Genomic DNA, 23,292 nt, shown 5'->3' with positions numbered 1-23,292 from the left:
TCCATTATCAATCAAGGAGAGGACTCACACACCACTATCTATTTATCTTGCCAAGTGCCCTATTAATATCAAATTAATTTCCCTATTGAGAGTATCAATCACTCAAGCAGTTTTTTCTCAACTCATTAGCTTAGTAATTGTCCTTGTTTACTAAGAAAGTCAAGGCAGGATGGTTTTAAGAGGGTGGACAAGCAATCTATACAAGGTTGAGCAGCTTCCTGTGATCTTAAACTACAGCTGCTACATCCACTGAGCTATTACAGAATCAGGGCTTCTCTTCAGGCTGAAGGAGGACTTTTTTAGAGAATTTACAAACCACACACTTTCTTCTTTCTACTTCTTAGAAGCAGAAATTCTGTAGGTGTCAAAAGTGTCAGGAACTTCCCTCTTTAAACAGACTAGCATGAAGATGTCATATGCGGCCTTGTTGGGTTCAACGTGTGATAGTAGTCCAGATGAAGCTGCTGAGCATATTTTGAATCATAAAGCAAAAAGAGGAAAACAGGCATTGTTTACATGTCATCAGGAGTGTTTACAACTCAACCAGATAATTAATAACCTTTTCCTGACTGACAATAGTGACTGGGTAATGAGTCATGTATTAGTAGAAGAAAAGTCAAGTAGTAGAAGAAAAGAAGGATAAGAAGAAATCCATACCTAATGAAGCTATAGACACAGTTCCAAAGTGTAGCACAGCTGTACTGGTGTAATTAGTAGGCCTGTCTTGATACAACCTTTTCACTTTTGATACGTAGGGATAGCCACCTTTAAGATTCAAAATGATACGATACTGATGCCCGGTACCTGGGGATCAGTAATGGTGCTCAACTGTACTAATTTTTGGTACTTAACAAATTCTGCTTTGTTAAATAAAAACATCTCAAAGTTTTTTGATGTAATATATTTATTTCTCAGTATCTAAACTTGCAACGCTGTGTTCCAACATGGAAAATCGCCTACTCTTTTGCTCTAGCACAGTCACAAGGGTGTGTTTAGATATCGAAACATGGTGCCATCTAATTTTACGTGACTTTGTACTCGGTACTACAGATGGAATTTGGTAGGTACCTATAAAAGTACCTAATTTGGTACCCAACCATATTGGCCCAAACTAATATCAGTCCAGATGTTAGCATGAATCATATTCTTTTATTACATTTTTTTTTAGAATAGAATGTTAGAAAAGGAATAGTCAAGTGTTATCAGTCAAACTCAATGATAAGGTTGGCAGTATTACCCCCCCCCCCCAAAAAAAAAAACAAAAAAAAAAAACAAACAAACAAACAAACAAACAAACAAACAAAAAACAGCTGACATCATTCCGACTCCTTGCTACTTTGTTATCACCTTAGCACACACTGTTGGAGTGATCTCCTGTAGTGCCTGCTGGATAACAGTGTTGGGGTACAGATTTTAGACACAGACCGATAGAATAGAATAGAATAGAATAGAATAGAATAGAATAGAATAGAATAGGAAAGAAAAGAATATGTCTTTATTGCCCACCAAAGTGGAAAATTGGCCTTGGCTCACCAACACAAGAGACAGACAGCACTTAGATACAAAAGAATGTCATACATAAAAAGATATATGAGACACAATATAAAAGTTAAGGTAAAACAAGCTCTAGTTAAATAAATTAATAACAATATATACTATTATATATATTATTGGATGCTCATTTTTTTGCTTATTTGGACTGATACCAGATATCAATACCAGATCAGGCACTCCTATTACTTAGTACAAAGGCACATCTTAATAGTATGGACTTGCTTTGATGCAACAGCTCTGTAAGCCGTTTATATTAGCTTAAAAAACAATCATATATCCCATTCAGTTAGATCCACTGGCAGAAGAACTTGGGGACATTGACTGAATCTGAACCGTTACCAAACAAGCTATGCTACATAATTTTGATTCATCTTAAACCTTCAACTTTGTAAATAAAGACTTTACTATTGTTGTTTCTGTGGCCTGAATGAATGTTTTGTGTTAGAAAGAATCAAACCATGAAGACAAAAATGTGCTTAAAGAGTACAAAACTGGACATTTCTACTTGGATTCTTCTGACTGCATCCTCATGAATGAACTGTGTAACCACCACAGTCTACCTTCCTTTCCTCATCTTTCTTCATCTTTCCCCTGTCCTCCTTTCATCAAGAATGAGGTGATGAAGTCACCCAAGGAAGACTCGATTCAGGCCAGGAAAGTGCTTCACACGTAATGGCTGAAAATGGTGACACGTTTCATTGGCCAGAACCCTTTCAGCTCACTCTGATTCAGTCTCTATTTGAAGAAATGGAACATGGAGAGATTAAGTGTGATTGCGTGTGACGAAACATGCTGACACACAGTAATACAAGCACTGAGACTCTTTTATCATCATTCAATACACAAATGAAATCTGCATCTGCTAATTATGGTGCATTAATTCTTTACGTGTCATGAGGTGTGTGCAGGGGCTTCCTTAATTGCTCTTTGGATGGTGATTAAAAAAAACGGAACATATCCCTCTTTCTAATCATAGCACGCTTTGTTCTTATATAGTGCAAATATCAGCAGTGGGCCTGTGTGTGAGTGTGTGTGTGTGTGTGTGTGTAGACTCTAACCTAGTGTTAACCACAGACTAAATCCTATTTGGAGCCGTGCAGCGCTCTGGCAGACAAAAGCAAAGGCAACAGCCAGCTCAGCACTCAGAGGTAACATTTACACAGGGGACTGAGAACATACTGTGGATCCCTACAGCTACACAGCCAGCCTGTCAAAACTGTCTTTACTCTCAAGGCTGTAACACCTTATCGATCGAGGACCCCAACAGGACACAAAGGGTAGTGCAAGCAGATAGTTGGCTTTAACGATGACTGGTTTAGTCGCAATAATACCAGCAGTTATTTACAAGATAATGTAGAAAAATGATTAATTATCCTCTGCATAGTGTAACAGATGTAGGGTTATCAAAAGAAACAGGAAAACAGATCCTGATGTGATGTGTCCAACACTTTAATACAGATAATTACAGATACAGCACAACACATATTAGTTAACTTTTTATACAATGCCTCAAAATAGCCTACTGAACACAACAAATGTAAAACATATTACAGTTAAAACATCTATACACAGGCAAATGTACACAATATAAAACACATATATACACTCTTTTAATATATTATTATATAAAGATTTGTGTTTTTTAACCTTTAAACCTGGAAGCCAAACAGCTTGAAGAGGGAGTGTTTCACAGAATAAGAGAACGAGATGAACTGACACATCATATATTATGAGTAGGTAGTTTTTACATACAGTTGTTGGATCCTGTGTATTTAGAATGCCAATTTCTGGAACAAGAGTTGAAGTAGACAAAAGAGGGAACATTGAAATACACAAAACGTGCTGCTGGAACTGTTAAGTGCTATTGATATTGCTGGATTAAACAGGATCAATAAGCCACATTGCTCGGCACAGAAACAGCTCAATGGAGTTATGTGTGCAGCTTCATACATGGTGGAGTGTTTGAAGGTTGTGCATAAAAATATTTACAAAAAGAAAGGAAAAAGGAATTCTCTTCAGCTGCCTTGATATCAGCGCACACACATATAGTACACACATGACCTTTCTAAAGAGCGCTGTAAACCAATGAACAGAGGGTTTGTGAGACTGGTAAACATGTTTTATCACATGACAGGAACTGTGTATGTGGGAGTTGTGTAAAAGTTTAAAGAAATTCCCATCTGCCATGATAGTTAAATCCTTGGAATAAAACCAACAAAAAGGATCGTACCATTTGCAGACCCCCCCAAAAGAAGTATATTATATGAGCTCTAATCACTCTTTCCTCAAGCTAGTTATGCTTCCATGTTCTGTTATTCTCCATGCCTCTCTTCTCGAAAATTATTTATGTTTCTTGTCCTCTGAAGATGTTTTTGGCATCTCTATTATTATGTTGGAGACAGCAGATGACATGCAGAAAGGACCTGGGGAGCATTAAACCTGGGACTCTGAAAAGTGTATGAAACATGCACTCTAACAAATGAGCCTCCTGGTCACCTCAAATTAATATTTATTTCTCACAGAAGCAGCAGAGTGAGAAGAAGGAGTGAGAGCAGGGAGTTGCTGGCTGCTACTGCAGCTGACATGTTTGACGCCCCTTGGTTGTAAAGGCGAGGAGTCCTCGGGGAGTTCTGCTTTAGTTTACTGGGAGGCAGTGCCTTTAAATCCTCCAGAGCGCCGTAGGCTGCCATGGAGAACTCTGGGTCTCCTGTTGTCAGCAAGTCAAACACACAAGACTGAAAGTACACGTCCTCTACCTGCAGAGTCTCTCTACACTTGGCGGTGGCCCGCTCCACTGTGTACACCTGGTGGGGGGGCCGCAGAGGACCCAGCTCTGTATTTGTGCCCTGCAAGCGGGGCTGTTGGCTCTGGCGGCCTAGAGTGTGCTCTTTGATGAGCTCATTGCGTGGGCAGCCGTGCAGGCAGAGCTGCAGGCCGCTGTTGTCCTCAGAGAAGTCCAGAGTATCCTCTGGCATGCGAATGGCAAATGTCAGGTAGCTGCCCACCCGTCGGACGATGATGGAAGTGCCAATGTAGCGGGCCTGTATCTTCACCTGTCGGCCCACCCCGGAGCCTCCACGCTCCACGATCGTCAGGCTGCCACTCTCACCACCAGTACGGGTCCCATCCTGGAAGGCCAGAGGCAAATCTTCTGTTGTGGCCTGGTAAACCTTCTGATCCGTACAGCCATGGTAGGACTTGAAGATCACTGTGATCTGAAATTCATGGACAACCAATCATCAGTTAAAGTGACCATTTTAATGTCAATTTATCATTTTAATTGACATATTCACTCTTATCAATAAAGTTGGTAATGAGTGACAAGGTGACACTTGTTTAAAAAAAACAATGATATATAACAAATGTATAATGAGTAGCAGCAGTACCAATAACAGCCACAAGGTGGCAGCAAGCACATGTGCTGAATGTGTAAAACACTTACTTATTCTAACAGAGAGACAATGATTTTTCTTTTTAAGAAAGTTAATGACCACTGAGAGCAGGATGGCTGTCTGCATCACTGGGCTGTTATCACCCACTGAGATATCAGCTCTCATAAACCTTTATAAATCACATTTTAACTCAGTTCAATTAATATCAGAAATATCCCAAGGTCCTCTGTGGTTGTTGGCTGAGCATCATATTTTCCAAACAACTCCATGGATGTTTTAACTCTTCTCTTCCACTGGCATTGTTACAGCTTAGTCAGACTCTGGTTTGTATTCCAGCTGAGTTTGGAGAAATAGGGGCCTAACCTCCATTCCCTCACAGTATCTTGACAAAGCGGTGGCTGTGGTTGAGTTTACACTTACGGGGATGCTGTATTTGATGGATGATTTCCTGTCTTTAGTCTGGCAGTTGAAAACAACTCAAAAAGCCCGATGGGGGCATGTGGGTGCTGGCAAAGATATATCCAAACTACAGGTTTGCATTAAGTTGCAAATCCAGAACACACAGCAAAATGCTTCAGTGCCAGACTATCCTATTCAATTAACAGAGTCAAAAACCTTCCCTGCTTTCCAATTATTCCCCTATTTTTCCACATTATTCCATATTTACACAAAAAAGCGCCCACTTAATTATTTGACCAGAGGGGTGAAAAAACATTCCAGATCGTGGCGGTGGAGGAAAATGTTGGAGTGTGCGTTAATCACTACCATATGACCACCCATATGTTAAAGGTAGAGCGCTCAAGCATGTCTGTGATTCAACACCGCTGAAGGACTCCCCTCCTCTCTGCTCCCTCACAGATCTGAAGGAGCTCCAAGACAAGAGGAATGCTGGTGGCTGGAGAGGCACCGTGGAATGACTATTAACTTCACATGGTTTATACTTTATGGCAATACTTCAGCTACAAATCCAGGACTCATAACACCCTGCTCTTATGAGGCAGAATTTTTAAGCTGACTGTAATCCATGCTCATTTCTAAGGATGCAGGTCTGGCATTGGAAAATGATCACACAAGGGCTTCCAAAGTGACTCTGTTAAGGTTATGTTGTTTTTTTATGTCTCTCTCATACTTGTTCCCCCTTTTGAATGACATAAAGGCAGCATTAACCTACAGCTACATATGAACACTTCTGTGAGTTACTCTCTCTGAATTTTTGAATTTTAGAGTCGCATGCTCGAACTATCAAAAAGATGTTTTTTATTCACCAGGGCTAAAAGTCATGGTAATAAAGCAGCCTTACACCCATCAGTTTACATGACCAGTTTTTTTAACCAACTTGTAATCCTTGAAAGTGGAATGTAATTTCAAAACCCCAAGTTTTCTCTCTGTGTCTGACTAACAGTCAAAGTCTAAAACATTTTCAGTTCACTGTCTTTCTGACATGTAAGAATTTGAAACCAAATAATATTGGACATTTTGACAAAAAACTGTGGAATCAAACAAATGCAGCTTTACTCTGAGCCATCCTCACCTTGCTGGTTGCTGTAGCACTGGAGCCAAGCACAACTGGTACATTGGTCACCTGCACAGACAGGAAGCGGTTGTCAATCAGAGGCCACGCCCCTTCAACTTTACAGGTCTGAAACTCATCCCGGAAAGTCCGCAGGTGTGGATCCCCGAATAATCCACAGTGGGCATATTTCTTCTGCTGACCAGCCAGGCCTGAAGTGAGGACCCGGTTCTCATAGTTGCACAGCTCTGACACAGCTGGCCGAGATGTGCTGGGGATCTTTGCAGAGGAGGTTGGTCCATCGCTGGAGCAGTTATGCTGTGAGAATAACTCCTTGATGCGAAAGACTGCTGAGTGGTAGACCAGATCGCCTCTACAGCTGCGCGCCTGCCGCCTGGTGCACAGAGCATAGGCCCTCAGAGCGATGCAGTAGTCCACATCGGGGGCCACATCTTCCTGCAGACCACTAGAGGGTGAGGTAGAAGCCACATATTCTGCGTTGCAGCGCTGGATTCGGCACTGTTGGCAGTGAGCTGGAAAACAAACACAGTCACCATCATTAGTTGCATTTCACCATCACAATATATCACAAACATACATGAATATTAGTTTGTTGGCTAATTTTTATCTGTCGTCTTCATTTCAGCTCAAATCTGACCAAAAACTAGTTTCTTGAATTAAAATCTGAGAGTTCATCCAGCATTAACTGGGGCATTACATCAGAACAGAACACACAGTCCAGACTTTTCCACTATCAAGTTTAGCTCAATCAGGAGAGCAGTTAAAACCCAAATGCGTGAGCTCACGAGGCTGTGATCCCACACTGAGCTCCAGAGTCAGTCAAAACTTATTTCCCCTGACTAGCCTTCACAGAAACAGCACATATCCTCACTGTAGGAGGAAACCAACCTGTTTGCCTCAGGCTGTTGAATGTGGTTTGGCTGTTGCTGAGGTAATTGAGGTCCATTAAGCTAACTACATTGCACGGCGGGGTTCAGGGTACGGGGGCAGCTAACGTGAAGAGGAGCACCAGAAAAGTATCACATAGAGTCACACTTCTGGGTCCAAACTGAAACCTAGAGAGGGGTGGTAGCAGCGAAACACAGTGGTGTGTGAATATGGTGATATCCCCACAAGTGCAATATTGATTACCACAGACAACAAAAAAGTATTTCTTTTGGAGGTAAGTTTAGAAAATTTATCAGGTTCGTTTTGAAGTAGTGTTACTCTTGGGTGTCACATATGTTGCCTGTAGGGATGCATCGATCTAACTTTTCTGGTCCCGATACTGACCGTTACCGATACCTGGGTTTTGGATATCGACTGCTACCGATACCAATCCGATACCAGTGTTAAATAATAACCTGCATGCCCTACTGTATGATAAGACTGGTAATGTTTTGGATGAAATGCAAAAAAAATGAGGATATGGAATAACTGAAGTCAATATTTACTTAAACTATAAAATATTAAAATGTTCATCAGCAGTTTGTTAAAAAAAAGTGGAAATGCAGCAAAAAAACGAAGTGCATAGAGGTAACATTTCAAACCAAGTAGCCAAGAGCTCCAGGAAAAAAGAAAATAGGCAAAGAGCTGGTACCTGGATCAGCCCCTACCCACTGATACCTGGTCCAGCTTTGAGGGGCTGGATCAGACTGATACCAGGGTTGGGATCTGTGCATCCCTAGTTGGCTGGGCTATTCACTTTATCCAGCTGGAAGGTGGATCCACTTTTCATCATAAGCTAGCAACCACAACACATACATCAATTTAACTGCAACTCCAGGATCAGCTGCAACACACTGCTCCACTTCAGCAACAGAATAATCTTTAAATCAGACTCTAATCTCCCAGCAGCACGGACAAAGGCAGCAAGATGGGCATGTAGATTTCACACCCCTGGATATGATTGTTCCCCATTTCTTCGCTTTCATATGCGTCTGATGCAGTAAGAGCACATGACAGATGATTAATGCTCCACACAGTTGCTGCACTTCAATGTGAGCCGGGTGAAACTGTGATGGAGTGCAAGAGGTCAAACTAGAGCCATTCTGCATCCCTCCTCTGAATTCCAGCAGGCTTCCCCTGTCTTGCTGCGAGGTCACACAAGTCTGCTGTGATTGACATTTTTGGATGATCACTGCTTGCATAGTCATCAATAACAATGCAACTCCCTAAAGAGTCTTTATGTTTCAGCACTTAGTAGAGTACCAGCAAGTGTGAGGACCATGCGGGGAATATGGGAAATCAACAGGCGGAGAAAAAAATGACCACACAAGTATTTGCATTAGTGTATTAGATTAGTGCACACTGCCAAAACAGTTCTAAACAATCCAGGGTTCATTCCTCTATAGTTTTAAATTGTAGATGCTTGGAAAAGCATGTCCAGTGGCTTCAGAAAACCAAAAGAGGTTTTCTAAACCTTATGTTTAGATAGTTTTTTAAACATCATACTCACATTGTTTACATTAAACAAATAACTTAATAAATCTACTCATTATCTGAATGTTTCTAGCTTTTTTTTTTTGCATTTTTGTACCAAAAAAATGTTACATAAAAAACGTATTTAGTAAGTACTCAGTTTATTTCAAATAAAATGCAGAATTAAATTTCAATTTGTGTTACTATTATTGTTATTTTTTTAATGTTCTTATTTGATCAAATTTTCAAACCAAAGAATGGTTTGCTGGTAAGCACAAACATGTATGAAAGTAAATCATTTTACACTCCATCACATCCATTGTTTTTTTTTTTAGATTTCTTTCTACCTTAAACTTGTTGCCATGGCTTACTTAAAACATTTACATAAGAACCACCATGTAAAATACTGATAAATGTTAGCATATAGCTGTAACCTATGTTTAACTATATAAACTTATTCCAAAGTGAGATGTTTTCGAGTATTTTCCTGAAGTTACTCAAACTGAACGAAGCGTTTACAGTGGTTGGACACAAAACCCCATCACAACAAGTGAGGGCTTTAACTGTGCCATAGGACATGAAGCTTAACTAACGGTTTGATAACTTGTTAAAACATGTAAATAAATGAAAAACAACATGCTCCTCTAGTTAAATAAAGTGGTTTCTGGTCTCTTGCTGCTATTCAGGAGCGACCAACACGTTTCGAGGCCAAAAAGTTGGACCCCCATGCTTGGTAGCTCATAAAGTTAATAAATGAAGCATGAACTGGGGAAATACCATGGACCCCTTTGCTCTGCAAACAACAGAAACAGCCCAAACTAAGTGTCTACGTTTTTCACGTTTCGTCGATGGTAACTGTGACCGTTTGGTGTCCGTTTTGCGGCACTTTCTGGTTAAAAAAAACAATCTCAGTGGTTTCTTGTGGTTGGGCTGCGGGTGCTGGACAACAGTTGTTAGCGATGTATGCTAACTGATGGCTAAGCCGTAACTTTCTACAACTTGAAAGAACACGACAACAACGATAGCTATTTCAAACAAATCGACAACAGTTGCAGAGGCTTTGCTCATGGTGAGTTTGCAGTCGATGTATTTTGTGGAAGTGGTGGGTAAACCGTTTGAAATCACGTCCGTTAAGTGAGTAAACTCACGCTGCTCGGCTAGCAGCGACGCAAGCGTTGCGGTGCAGGCTGGAGGCTGGGGGATACAGCAGCACAGGGCATTACTTTGTTTCCTCGGAGGACGGGATACTTCAAATAACAACGACTTTCCTCCTTTATCAAGGAGGCAAACACCCAAAATCCAAGTAGTTCTAAGAAAGCTATGTTTACATCCGTTAGAGAGTTAAAAATCAGACACTGAAAACAAGGAGAAAAGTTAACTTTTTCCATCTCCACCTCCATTCGGGGGAGAGCGGGACATAGCTTTGCATGCAAGAGGGGAGTGAAGGAGCACGGATTGAGACAGCAACACTTACCTGGTCGAAACAGCAGCGAAAGAAAAACCATCGTCAACGTTATACAGTCCCAAAGCTGCCGCTTAGCCGTGATTTGTGGTCCGCTTCTCCCCATACCAATCCATTCAGTTAGAATGGAGTCCCTCGACTGCTTCTCATCGACGCTGTGGCTGCGGGAAATCAGACAAGAATTCGTCTTCCTTCCCAAGCGCTGTCATTCAAAAGGGGCCCCTGTCTTCAGGGCGGCTCTACGAGGGAGGGGTCTAAAGTGTAGACGGGGCCCAGAGGTGATGGCTGGCCAATGAAACACTAATTATTCACTAACCAGTTGATATTTACATGTAGTGGCAATCACTGGTCTGTGGACAGTAGAAAAGTGCCCTTAACAACACGGAGGGGGTGGTGTGAAATTATAATTGCCTTGATCGTAATTGACCAATCACAGGGTGTTGTGGTTATAATAGCATTATAACTGCCTATTATCTGTGAAAAGATTTACGCTATCAAAAGCAGGACTTGAACATCCAGCATAACATACACAGCAGGTAAAACAACATGCAGAACTGAGCCAGCCTGTATTAAAGAAAACAAATAAATATACTCTGCTACACACGGCACTCAGAGACAACTGTCCTGTTGGACCCCTTCCCCCTTCTGAGGACAAATGTTTGTGTGTGTGTGTCCAGTGTTAAGCGGGATTCGCCCACCTGTTGTTTTCTTGCTCCAGACTTAGTGCTCAAATAATAGAGTTTGACTGACAATTGTGTGTGCAAACACACACACACTCACACACTTGCTGAATTTATCTGGTGAATGTCTGAGGTCAGAACCTGCAGTGGAGGTGTTAACAGGTGCATTATTATTCTGAAGTGGAAAAAACAAAAACATATTTGGACTCATTCTGATAAAATGACTGGTGAGGTTACAAGTTTGAGGCTAAAAAATGGTGGTTACAACGTAATGTTTTTGCCTGCCCTATAAAGCATGTGAATTGTCATTTTTGCCGATTCACAACATTCAGACAAAATACTCTGACTCAGTTATTTTCACAAAATGTGGAATCCTTGTGGGCAATTAAATTTTCCATTACATTTTCACTTAGCAACTTGTGTGTAACTCTTTTTCTTTTGTGGCCAACTTTCCATCCCTCTCACTCCTTCAGTGACACTTAGTCTTTCATTTGCACAGCTGCTGTGAGCTGCTGAACCATCTGCAACACACATAGACTCACCAGCATTTGAGTTAGCTGAGACACACTCTGAGGGATTTGCAATGCAAATAAAGAACTTAAATCAACCAATTACTGGATAAAATATTGGTGCTAAGAAAATCAACAGTCAATTTTACCCTTGTTTCCAGAATTAGATTAGAAGTTAAAGCTTTGTTTTGGTGCAGCTGGAACACTTGGCTTAAAGCTGTGGGTCTCCCTGTGTGCCTCCCTCCTGACTTTATGAGAGAGAAGTGAACCCAGACAGTTACTGGATCACTGGTTTTCGTATACACATGCAGGCTCCTCTGGCCACACAATTGTGTGATTCAGGTGGCCTGTCAGTCTTGTGAAAGGTCTTCACAGGCCCATGTTGATGTGGGGCTGATATATAAGGTGGAGGGGGAAACGAAGACAGCTCAACCCAAGTGGAACGTTTGGATTGTTCTGAGCTGCCAGGAGGGCCTCTGTCACACTGGATCCAGTGTGCCAGGTGTATCCCCCCAGAGGGCTCTACCTTACTCTGTTTGTTCAGCTAATTTTGGAGGCTTGCTTGGTTGATCTGCTTTATGACTGTGCTTTACGGTCACATTTTCAATCCCTTCAGAAATGTTACACTTCGTATTCCCTTCAACAGCTTGGACATGAAGCAGAGACACTGAGTGAGCAGGAGATCTGCTGAGGGTGATAAAACTCAGCAGCAAATTAAAATGAATCCTTACTGGATTATGTCTCACCTGTTACAGTGTTTGTCTCCAAGAGTAAGTGGTGACATTTCCTGCAGGAGAAAACATACAAATACATTTTCAGCTTTAGATCAAGTGATAGAAATTCATCACTGTGCCTTACATACTAAGTCAAAACAACATAATGAAAGATGTAGTTTCTCTCAGTAAACTGCTGGCTTTAGGTACCACAGTGCAGGATTGATAACCACTGAAGCAAACAGTTAATTGATCCAGGTGGACGCAAAGGATGAATTCAGAACATGAAAGAAACTCCTGCACTGCTGGTCAAGGCTTAAGGGGTGGAGAAAGACCTCATTCTTCCCACGATTCCTTAGAGGAATATTGCGTTGCATAAGCCACCAACATGCATACACCACCAAATTAAAAACAAACTTGTGGAAGGGACAGCTCGGGCGAACTTTAGGATGAATATCAAATAAAAACAAGCTGGTTTATTTTCTGACAGTAAGCCACTTTTTCTGATGCAGTGGAGAAAAAAAGTTAGTTTTAAAAAAATGTGATAATGTCGTGAGTTTTGGAAAACATTAGGAATGTCCAACAGAAGACCTGAAAGCACCGCTCCATTATGACAACTTGAGACCAAGCAACAGCAAATGTTGAAAGTGAGGAAGAAAGAATGGATGAAAAGGGGGAAGGGAGAAGGAAGGGGGGGAGAAAAAAAGGGGAGTGAGGGATTGGGTTTCCTCTGACTGTGTCTGGGCAGCTCCACATGTTCCTCATTAAGGTCCTCACACTGTGGGACCAGCTCCACACCGGGATGCTTGTTTTTGTTATTAGGCCCAGTGTGCAGCGGTCTGGTGGAAGCCTGAAAAACAGGCCTCATCCAAGACCATCTCCAAAGCTCACTGTCCTCAAACCAAGAAGAAACCACGACAGTGACTTCATACATCTACGACGCAAAATCAAGCACTCTTGAAAAAGCTGCTCTAATCTGATCTTCTGAATCTATGGCATGTGTCTGATCATTTTTTGAAAACAAAGTTGCTTAATCCTCAACCCGGTACCTTTTACTAAGCTGTAAAGCTGAAACAGTTAAATCGGCGGAAATGCGATGTTTACAAAATGATTAAAAGTACAGTTGCAGGAAATTGTTGATGCTTCATGCTTCTTTTTGTTGAATTTCATGCCCATTGAGCTTTGTCAACTGAGACATGTATCATGTTTCTTCTAGCGGCTGATAACATCAGAGATTAGAATCAGAAGGAGCATGCACCCTCTGTAGCCCCTGCAAGCACCACACGTTTGCAATATAAGAGACACACTTATTGAATTTTAAACAGGAACTAGAGCAAATTGACTTTTTTTTTTGTTTGTTTTGTTTTTTTTCTTTTTCTTTGAGGGCCCCTGTCTGAAATGAAGTGGCCTAGTGCCCAGCTGAGACAGTGAGGTGCAGAAAACGAGTGTGTCTGGCTCAGACCTCTCCCTGTTAGAGGGAATCTGTTATCTCAGCACAGATAAGGGAAACTGTGGTGTGAGTGTATACGAAGCAAAGCTGATAGCATCTCAGCTCAAGGATCCCACTTACGGCACCCTGATTGATAGCTGACAGCACACACCGGGGGGGCTTCTGGAGTGTTTTTGTAGGTACTCCTCAGTAGGTATCCATGCATGCATCTGTTTACTGTGTTCCTTTGGATCTTTGTCTCTGAGTAAACAGGAATTATCACACATGCATGCCATTTGTCTGAGAAGTGTGCTAGCAGAGCCCTGCTCTCCCTGAAACCTGAGCTGTGGAGGGTGGAAACAAGATAACAGAGATTTGTTTAGATTGATTTCAATATAAAACATTTCAAATTCATCCAGACCCTCCTGTTTGTTTCTTTTGTCAACACCACACTGAACCAAACTCCTCACTCGTTTCTCACAGAACAATGTTGACACACCGTCAAGCCCCGTGCTCATGAATAGACAGTCAACTGACAGGTAACCCTAGCTCCAGGGTCACAGGGTCAGCCCAGCCTGATGAGGGATGATGGGTAAAATAAATGGAGAGCAGCGCACACAGGGACCTCTGATGTCCTCAGCCTAAAGGGAGAGAGTTCAGGGCCATTTGACCTCTGACCTCGACCCTGCCCGTGTGTTTGTGCGTGTTTTTAGAGTCAAACCTCTATTGGATCTCGGATACCACAATATTTTTCTACTGTTTTACTGCTGAAGGTTTTTATTTTTTTTAGCAAAAAAATCAAGTAGTGAGAACATTTGAACGTATGGCTTCACTAGGCTGCCAGTGGAGCTGATTCCTATGCACAGCTTTGTTTGAACATGCCACGTCTTTCTCTTTTAATTACACCACTCCTTCACTTCAGAGCTATGATGCGTTGTGGAAAAAGGCAACAAATTGCTTTGTGATGACCTGTGACATCTCTCTTTGCTTCCTCAAGCTGCTGTGGATGATACTTCTGCACCCAACATCTTAAAGAAATGTTACTTCATCTGGCTGATTTTCGAAGTCTTTGTGCCATTGTTAAAACTAGAGATTTGTCATTGTTTTTTGGTAGCTCAATTCGTAGACATTTGGAAAGCCAAAATGCATTTTTTCAGACTATCATCCTAGTGCTTAAATCATAAAATTATATTTCTAAGTGGCTGGTTTAAAGTTCCTTCAGGTAACTTTCAGCTTGTGTCCATTTTGGTGCCCTCTGTGGACAACACAGCTCCTGCAGAGCTTGTTCTGTATACAGACAGGTTTTGCCCCCAGAAAAAAAAAGACTTTCATCCTGCTTTCCAATTTCAGTCAGATGTATCACTCATAAAGTATGTTTGCCAATGAGAAACACAAAAAAGATTTTTTGACAGTATTTTGATAATCACTTCATCCTAAAGCAAATATCCGTTGTTTTCGTTTGTTGAACACTCGACTTTTAAAAAGATGTAAGAACATCTACACACTTCATCACAGGGCTTCTTTCCAGTTTTCCATCAGGCCACAGAAACTACATGGAGTTATGTTTGGTTATAATGTTTACAGTAGCTCTTGGGTGAGAACAAATTAGCATCATGGGATGAAAGGATGCAAGCATCACATATTGTGCCGTGGGTAGTGTATTTTAGGTGCTGTATGAAACTAAGAAAAACTGCAGCATTGGAGGACAGGAAAACGTACTGGCAGTCGATAAGAAGTTGTGGGATGTTGAGAGGTTAAACTTAGGTGGGGCTACTGCATACTCAAGTGACCAGCCCTCTTGAATCTTTAAGTATCAGCAGATCTAAGTTTCCAGGAGAAATAAGCCAGAATGAAGAGCAAAGAAATAAAAAAAAAAAAATAAATAACCCAATGGATTTTTCGTCCTCTCAACCATCCTTAATTCATAAGCATTTATTTTGGCAATGTTGTCACCTTATCTCTCAACCTATAGGGAATCTTAACCATAACAAGACATTTGACTCTGTTTTACCTGTTTGTATAAAAAAAATCATCAATCTACCACATGGTTACACCAATAGATTGTCTCTCTTAAGGTATTTACTAGTTTTGAAGGCTCCTTTGTGTATGAATGAAATTTTTTGCACTCACTGTGCTAATGACAATTCAAGAGCACTTCCCATCAGCACTTACTGTTGTTAGATAAAGATGTTTTCCCACTGTACTTGTTCCTTAGTGACCTTTGCAGCAGCCTTATACCTGGAAAAAGTACCATGAAAAGGCTCATGTTGAGACAGTCCCACCCCTTCTTAATAGTGATGCTTCAGTGACAGTGATGAGTGAGTTAACTATTTTCAACTTGAAGTGCTGTGAGTCACAAAGTACAACCAACGCCAAGGGTGTTTTTATGTTATAGAAAACCGACTCAACCAGAACAGAACATAAAGTAAGTGGGTGCTTGCTTCAACAGTGTTACAGTTCAATATAACATAAATAAGAGTCACTGGACTATCTCATTAGACAAGCCTTGGGATCCTACACTAGCTTATTTTACAGTTGTTGTTGTTGTTTTTGGTTGTTTTTACAGATTTCAATGTTACTTTTACAAACAAACAGGAACATCTCAAGCCTTAAAATGATATTTTTTAAAAAGGAATTCAAAACTGTCTCTTTAATAATCAGGCCACTGTGTGCTAAAGTTTTTGTTTTCCTGCCATCTGCCCTTTAACACTTGCTCTTACACCTGGCAGCTAAAGCCTCTGCAGACTCGTTTTAGACAGTCTACAACAGTTGTTATTGTTTCTACCCTGACCACCCAGACAACTGCCATTACCCGGTAATAGATGGATAGACAATTGCCTATATTCATAAAGTTAGCCAATGTGATCTACTCGGTTTTATTTTATCCTGGCATTTGGAGAATGTTCCTTTCTGCTCAAGTCATTTTGAGACAGTGGGACATGAAGGAAAGTGCAGAGTGTACACCTCTACCAACGAGTCTGACTGACTCACTGATGTGAACTCTGAGCACAGATCTGCTGGATGGGTAAAAGTCCATGTGAAGTTCTAGGAAACTGATATGACTGTTTTCCTTCAGCTGTGCTTCTTGCCAGATGTTTCTCACATTTACATTTAGGACACTTTAAATGAAAAACCAAACCTTATATGGTTAAATGCAGACACAATGGAAGCATTCTGACAGCACCTGTTTTGCTTGTGTAGGTGATGATGATGATGCTACAGTTAACACTATAGTGTATTTACAAGTTCCAAACAATTTTTTTAGATCATCTACAAAAGTGTTATAATCTAGCTCAACAGTATTTCTACTAATATGATATCCTTGTAGCACCTTGGTTAGCATCTACACTTACGTAAAAATCAAAACTTGTTGTCAGTCATGTCAGAGAGGAGAGAAAAAGAGTCTTACCTTGGATCTGTGTGTGTTTGTTGTAAGTAACGTGATGTGAGTTGCAGCACCGCTCTAACAGGAGTTGAAGTTGAACGCGTCAACCCTCGTTCCCCCTACAGCACCAGCCAGCCGACTAAGCAGCCGGGCAGCTACAGGGACAGATAGCCGCTGGAATCAAGGCACATGACAACAGCTGTCTGTTTCAAGAATCGGCACTTTGATTAGTGCAGGATGTAAGATGGTAGTGAACATTGTGGCCTAATTCCCACATATCTGGGTAGGGCACTTCTATGAAGAGAGAGGGAGAGAGAAAAAGCAAATGGAAAAAAAATGAGGCTCAATCGCATGCATGTATATTGAGAAACGTGCACACTTGCCAACACGCTCACACCTATGCTGCTTATATTGAAAGATATTCATAGGCTTGAAACCATTTGTCACACTTGGAAAGCTTCCCATATTCTCTAGAAGTCCATCAAACACAGACAGAAGGATATGAGTGCAGCCGAGCATTGGCCCCGGTGTAAGCTGAGCATGTGTGCAGCGTGAATGAGACCTCTGTCTGTTATTAGGGTTGCTCCTTATCCTCTGCTACCCCTGCACCACCCTGGCTGTATCAGTCTCTTCAACAAATCTTTATGTGTTTTGGCTTTGCTCCTTTTTTATTTTTATTTTTTGCAAACTCCCGAGACACTGCTGTCTATGCTTGGTAACAATCACCAAAACAATACAGTCCCACAGCTTTACCTACATCAAACTCTTTCATGTGGCATCACAGTAAAAGCATGATATGAATAGAATCTTGCAAACAAGAGAGATCATGCCCTGTAATATGTGTTTGGTTATCACTTGGCTGCTGCAAACAGAGCGATGAGATGTGAATGTGATTAACCTTGCCAGACTGACTCAGCGTGCTCGCTCTGGGATATGAGCGTGCGTTCCTGGTGATTTATAGATGTGGAGAAGTCAGCCACAAGGCCTCAGGCTAAAAGAGAGACAGAGAAAAAAAAGAGAGAGGGAAACAACAGTACTTAATTCAAGTCTGAGAAATATTCTGCAGGAAATCCATACAGACTGCTCCATCAAATCTCTCAGACCCCCTGGTTGGTCTGCGCTTGTAAATTGTGACTTGTAAACTCAAGAAAAAAACTCTGCATTAAAAAAACTAAACAGAAAAAAAGATAAAATTGTCTGCTGAAGTTTACTTTCTGCTGTAACATACCATTCTGTTTGGCCTTGCCTAGACAGCATAGAAAATGCATCTTTGCAAGCACGCTGGGAAATGTGTCTTGGAACAGATGTGAATTTCCAATAAAAGTGATTCTTAATCCTGCATGCATTTCTCAAAGTTGTGAAATTGCAAAATACCTCATAGGCTACACATGATTTATCTTGCATTCTTCTTTCCTTTCTCTTGGAGTTTGTTCAGTCCAATCTTTTTAGGCGAGCAGCTGCTCATGCAGACAGCTGCGTAGGCCATTCATTTCAGCTGAGAGGCAATTATGAATTCAAGCCAATGTTGTGTTTCTGTTGATCCACTTCTATTTCTGCATATAATCCCAGCTCTCAGACCTCCTTTCTGTTTGATGTACGCACATACCCGCACGCATATGTTCATGAACAGCCCCATCAAGACTGTCAGAGATCAATGATAGTAGCACGCTATGGAGATAGTTTTTTTCAGAGACAAAAGCCCCAAATTGCAGTGACATGGCACCGTTGGATTTGAAGAATAATTCAGGCCCAAGCTAAGAGGAGCCATGTAATCTCCAAGACTTACTGGTCCACAGATTTTTTCCATATCTTCTTCAGCAGAGGTATGTGGCCACACAAAGTCTGCCTGGCGTCACAGTGGCATTCAGCGGAGGGTTAAAATGAGCTGAGGCTGTGCCTTGTGCCACAAGCACTGATGCATTCTTATAGGACTGTGCACATGTAAACACACACATTCATACAAGAGCCTGCATGCCCAGTTGTGTTCTCGAGTATATGCACACACACACACACATACACACACACACACACACACACACACACACACACACACACACACACACACACACACACACACACACACACACACACACACACACACACACACACACACACACACTGTCCATGCCTCCAGTTGTTCGGTCCTCTCACGGCACACAGCAGGTGTGAGGCGGAGTGTGACAGAGCTGGGCTGGGCGTGGGCGACTGTGTGATCTGCAGTCTTTAAGAACAGCTTTCCTATTGTTTCCAACATGTGTGAGAGCTTTTGGAATTGATTTGGAAAATTTAATGGGATTAATCCATTGTCCATGCATTTTGGTTTCCAACACAGCACAAGCAGAAACACTTCAATACTGACATATTTCTAGTTTTCATGTAACAACAAACACTATTCTGCTCCTTATGGTTGGTTTATTTTAACCTTTGGGCATTTCTAACAATAGTAAACAGAGTAATCTGGGTCCTTATGCTGTCCTGTACGCATCAGTCAACATGGTGCCAAAGTGGCGTGAGGATCAAAGCCCTCAGTCAGCTGCAGACACAAACAGAGTGATGGTCTAGGGTTAAAGGACAGGCTGGGTCAGTGGGAGATCCAATGAAGTGTACAGTACAGGTGAAACACAGGCAGGGGTCAGGGGTCAGGGTTATTAGAGGGCACAGAGGCCAAGGTGGGATGGAAAGAACAGCGTTGCCAGGAGACTGATACTTTTATATATTCATTTTATTTATTAGATTTTATTAATTTATTTCTCATAGTCTTTGCTAGGTGCCTGTTGGCTATGGCTGCCTCCTGCAGCAGCTCTCTCTTCTTTGTCCGTTTCTTGTAATTTTTTCGTCTCTCTTTCGTAATCTTTGTATTTGGAGTGGATCATTACTTTGTATGGCTCATTTGTTGGTCATGGACACCAAACTTTTTGTGGCTTCAGCGATATTTTTACTACTTTTTCTCCTGTGTTTGTCTGGAGATCCTACATGTAACCATGGCTGCATTGTTTACATGTGAACTTAGCTGTTAGCAGCCTGTTGCATGTCAATGCTAACTAGTGTAAGGCCTGATATCTTCCCACAAGGTGAGGAGGAGGAGGAGGTGAGGACGACGTGCTGGTTCTCAGGTGTGAGCTAAGAAGTGACGATATGGACCTGTCCCTCCATCCATTGTTGTTGGGAACGTGGGATCTATCTCCGGTGGGATGGACGAGCCAGCCGTGCTAGCCCAGCGGCAGAGGGGGTGCTGGAGGGCAGAGTAGCATCGTGCTGTTCATGGACGTGGCTGACAGAGCTGACATCGGACGCTGGCGCCACATTGGAGGAGCTTCACCTGCTGTGAGCAGACAGGATACAGGAGACAGAGACTGAACAGACTGATGAAGAAGCTCAGTCCTGGACCCTGTGGAGGTGGAGGCTGGCTGAACTGGACAATGATGGACAAGCTGTCATCATCTATTTTCTAATGGACCTTTTTTGCACTTTCTGTACACTTTCTTACTTTTGTTTTCTTGATTGCTGCTGTGACTACAATTTCGTTGTACTTGTTACAACGACAATAAAGTTCTATTCTATTCTATTCTATTCTATTCTATTCTATTCTATTCTATTCTATTTTCATACAAAATCTGTAATGGTTTGCAAGAGGAAATAGCCAACATCTTTTTTTTAATTGTCATTAAGAAACACTTGACATGTTGACACGTGACATGTTGTAGAATAAAGGGATGAATGACAAAGTCCTCAATCTCACAAGTTATTCTATAGGTGTTTGGTAATATTCCAGGTAGATTCCATCACTGTATGATCACATCTCACCAAAAAAGAAAGGATCCCCGTTATTTATGTCTGATGGCTGCCACACAGATGTACCATACATTGAATGGCAGGCTTTAACCAGCTGTGCTCCTAGTAAATTATTTCCACACATACTGAATATTTTTGAAAGAAGCAGTCGTCCTATATTCTGGGAGGACAGGAAGTATGGATCATATGGAATGGTGATTTCTGACTTCCTCTGGAGTCTTGTCTCATGATTGCTGGGGATAAAGGGGCCATCATCTTTCCTACTCTCCCCCCGTAGTGCTTCCTGTCTGCCACATGTGTGCTACAGCATCCAGACGTCTATAGTTTGCTTATTCTTCTCCCAGTCCAGGAAGGGCGGTTGACTGAGAGAGCTGCCACTCACCGTTTTAGAGGTAGGCCATTTTGTGAATTTAGAAATTTATTGATCTTTTGTGCCTAATAGATCCTAAACCATGCATTTCTGTTCTTCCCCTCTATCCCCCTTCCTCTCCCCTTTGTCCTCCTCTTCCTCTTGCTCCAGACAAGAGTATAACAGGGTAATGGCAGTCGGCTAGGAGCGCTTTCGTAATTGCTTGGGCTCATGTGCTGTGGAAAGCCAGGGCAGGGGCCAGCGGCATCAAAGCCTGACTGATCATTCCTCAGCCTCTCTCCACTGAAAAAGGGGGTAACAGGGGGGAAGGAGGGGGGAAGAAACACAAATACAGATGGACAAACAAACCAGGGGAAGTCAAAACTGAAGCAGATGTGGTGATAGAAGTAGATGGACAGATAGATGGACAGATGGAGAGGAACAGAAGAGCCATAGCTGCATGGAGTCCCCTGTCTACCTCCTCCTCCTCCTCTGCTCCAGCACCTGTTAATGTTTAACAAACAATGGAGCAGGGGTGAAAAAATCAAGAAAAACAGAAAAGTGATGTGACGGTGACATCATGGATTATTAAAGTGGGGGTGGGGTCTAATAAGGGCCTGGTTTAGGCCTGCTCAGTAAAGAGGGCAGGAAACCAAGGCAGGAGCAATTTGAGAAGCTGAGGCCTCAGTCTGCAGCTGTGCACTCACTTTTCCTTTCCAAGCTCCACAGCTGCAGAATTGACAATACTTCAAGTATTTACGCATGACCCTTCCTCTACTTTAGAATCAAATGTGTTTATCTCACTTACATGTTACCAAGTAAAAAATAGAGATTTTTTAATCCGCTGCCCACAAACTGATTTTAATTATTACATTAAGTTTAAACATTTTGCAGATGCAAAACTTGTAAAAACACTTGAACATCATACTCGTCAAAAATACTGCAAATCTGGTCTGAAGCCTTGTGAAAGTCATGCTTGGCCTCCTTTTCCAGAGCAGTTTGAGTCAGCGGAGCAGCTTACTTCTCATTCGTGTCATGTGTTTTTCCATGGAGACAGTACAACATGAGCAGCGCTAGTTTGGAAAACGCGCAGTCATTCCTGCAGATGTTGTCCAGAGCGCAGAGATTAGTTTAAACTACGGGAAAACACTAAGGTGAGGATTTATACAATGTTGGATGCTGCTGCTGAGCCACACACTGTGATCAGAGGCACACACTTACAATAAAAGAGATCTTGCAGATTGGGATGCTCCACTTTTGAACGTCTCATCAGCTTGTGTGTGTGTGTAGAGGCATGCGTGCAACATTATGCTAACACAAAGGAATTATCTCTTGGATCTTTTTATTGGCTGCGTTTAAAGTTCCCAGATTGTGTGCAGCCTTCTGCATTGGAAATATGTGCTGCTTGCAGCGTCGCACTGCTGCATTCATCTCTGCAGACGCCTCAATTACAATCCACTGATACCCCGAAAGTTGGAGGGGTGCTCTGGAATGCACTGGTGGGACAACTGCCAAGCATCACAACAAACACTGTCAGCTCTGAGCACCCCACAGAGAGGGAGAGAAAAAAAGAGAAAGTTACAAAAAAAAGGTACAGAGAGGGATGAGTATGTTTGCAGACCAAACCAGGAGACAGAAGAAGAAGAAGAAGAAGAAGAAGAAGAAGAAGAAGAAGAAGAAGAAGAAGAAGAAGAAAAAGGAGGAGGAGGGGGGATGATATGTGGCACCACTCTGAGAGCTGAGCCCTCCGCCACAGCGCTTTTGTTGCCAGATCACAACCAGATGTGCCAAGTGTGTCCAAACAGGAATGACTGTGTGAAGGCAATTTTCAGCAATTTGTCAGATTTTAGAGTTGCCACCCCCCTGCTTGGGCCCCATGCCCCCTGAAAGACAAATACAAACGTTTGAGGAGCACAACAATCCTTCTTAACAAGCCTCCATGAATGCTCTCTTCACTATTTGCCTCCAGCACAGTCATGTGATGAGAGACATACAGTAAAACGTCAGATCACAGAAGGGCAAGACAAGGCCTGCAGTATTGACAAATAACCAACCACCTTACTGCTATGCATCAGCATTACTGAGTCTACTGATCC

General features: G+C 42.0%; 1 protein-coding gene across 1 annotated transcript; it reads right to left on the bottom strand.

Annotated features, from left to right (window-relative positions):
• Positions 1-3,041: 3,041 nt before the first annotated feature.
• Positions 3,042-10,637, bottom strand: rgmd (RGM domain family, member D). Its single transcript, XM_074669239.1, has 3 exons — positions 10,352-10,637; positions 6,478-6,989; positions 3,042-4,769 (listed from the first exon to the last, which is right to left on the bottom strand). The coding sequence occupies exons 1-3, from the start codon at positions 10,443-10,445 to the stop codon at positions 4,071-4,073; spliced, it is 1,305 nt and encodes a 434-aa protein (XP_074525340.1). The 5' UTR covers positions 10,446-10,637; the 3' UTR covers positions 3,042-4,070.
• Positions 10,638-23,292: the final 12,655 nt, after the last annotated feature.

This window comes from Halichoeres trimaculatus, unplaced genomic scaffold, assembly GCF_033239565.1.
Source record: "Halichoeres trimaculatus isolate MK-OKI-2021-1 unplaced genomic scaffold, fHalTri1.1 fHalTri1_scaffold_4, whole genome shotgun sequence".
NCBI lineage: Eukaryota > Metazoa > Chordata > Actinopteri > Labriformes > Labridae > Halichoeres > Halichoeres trimaculatus.
This window is presented reverse-complemented; position numbering and strand designations above follow the sequence as displayed.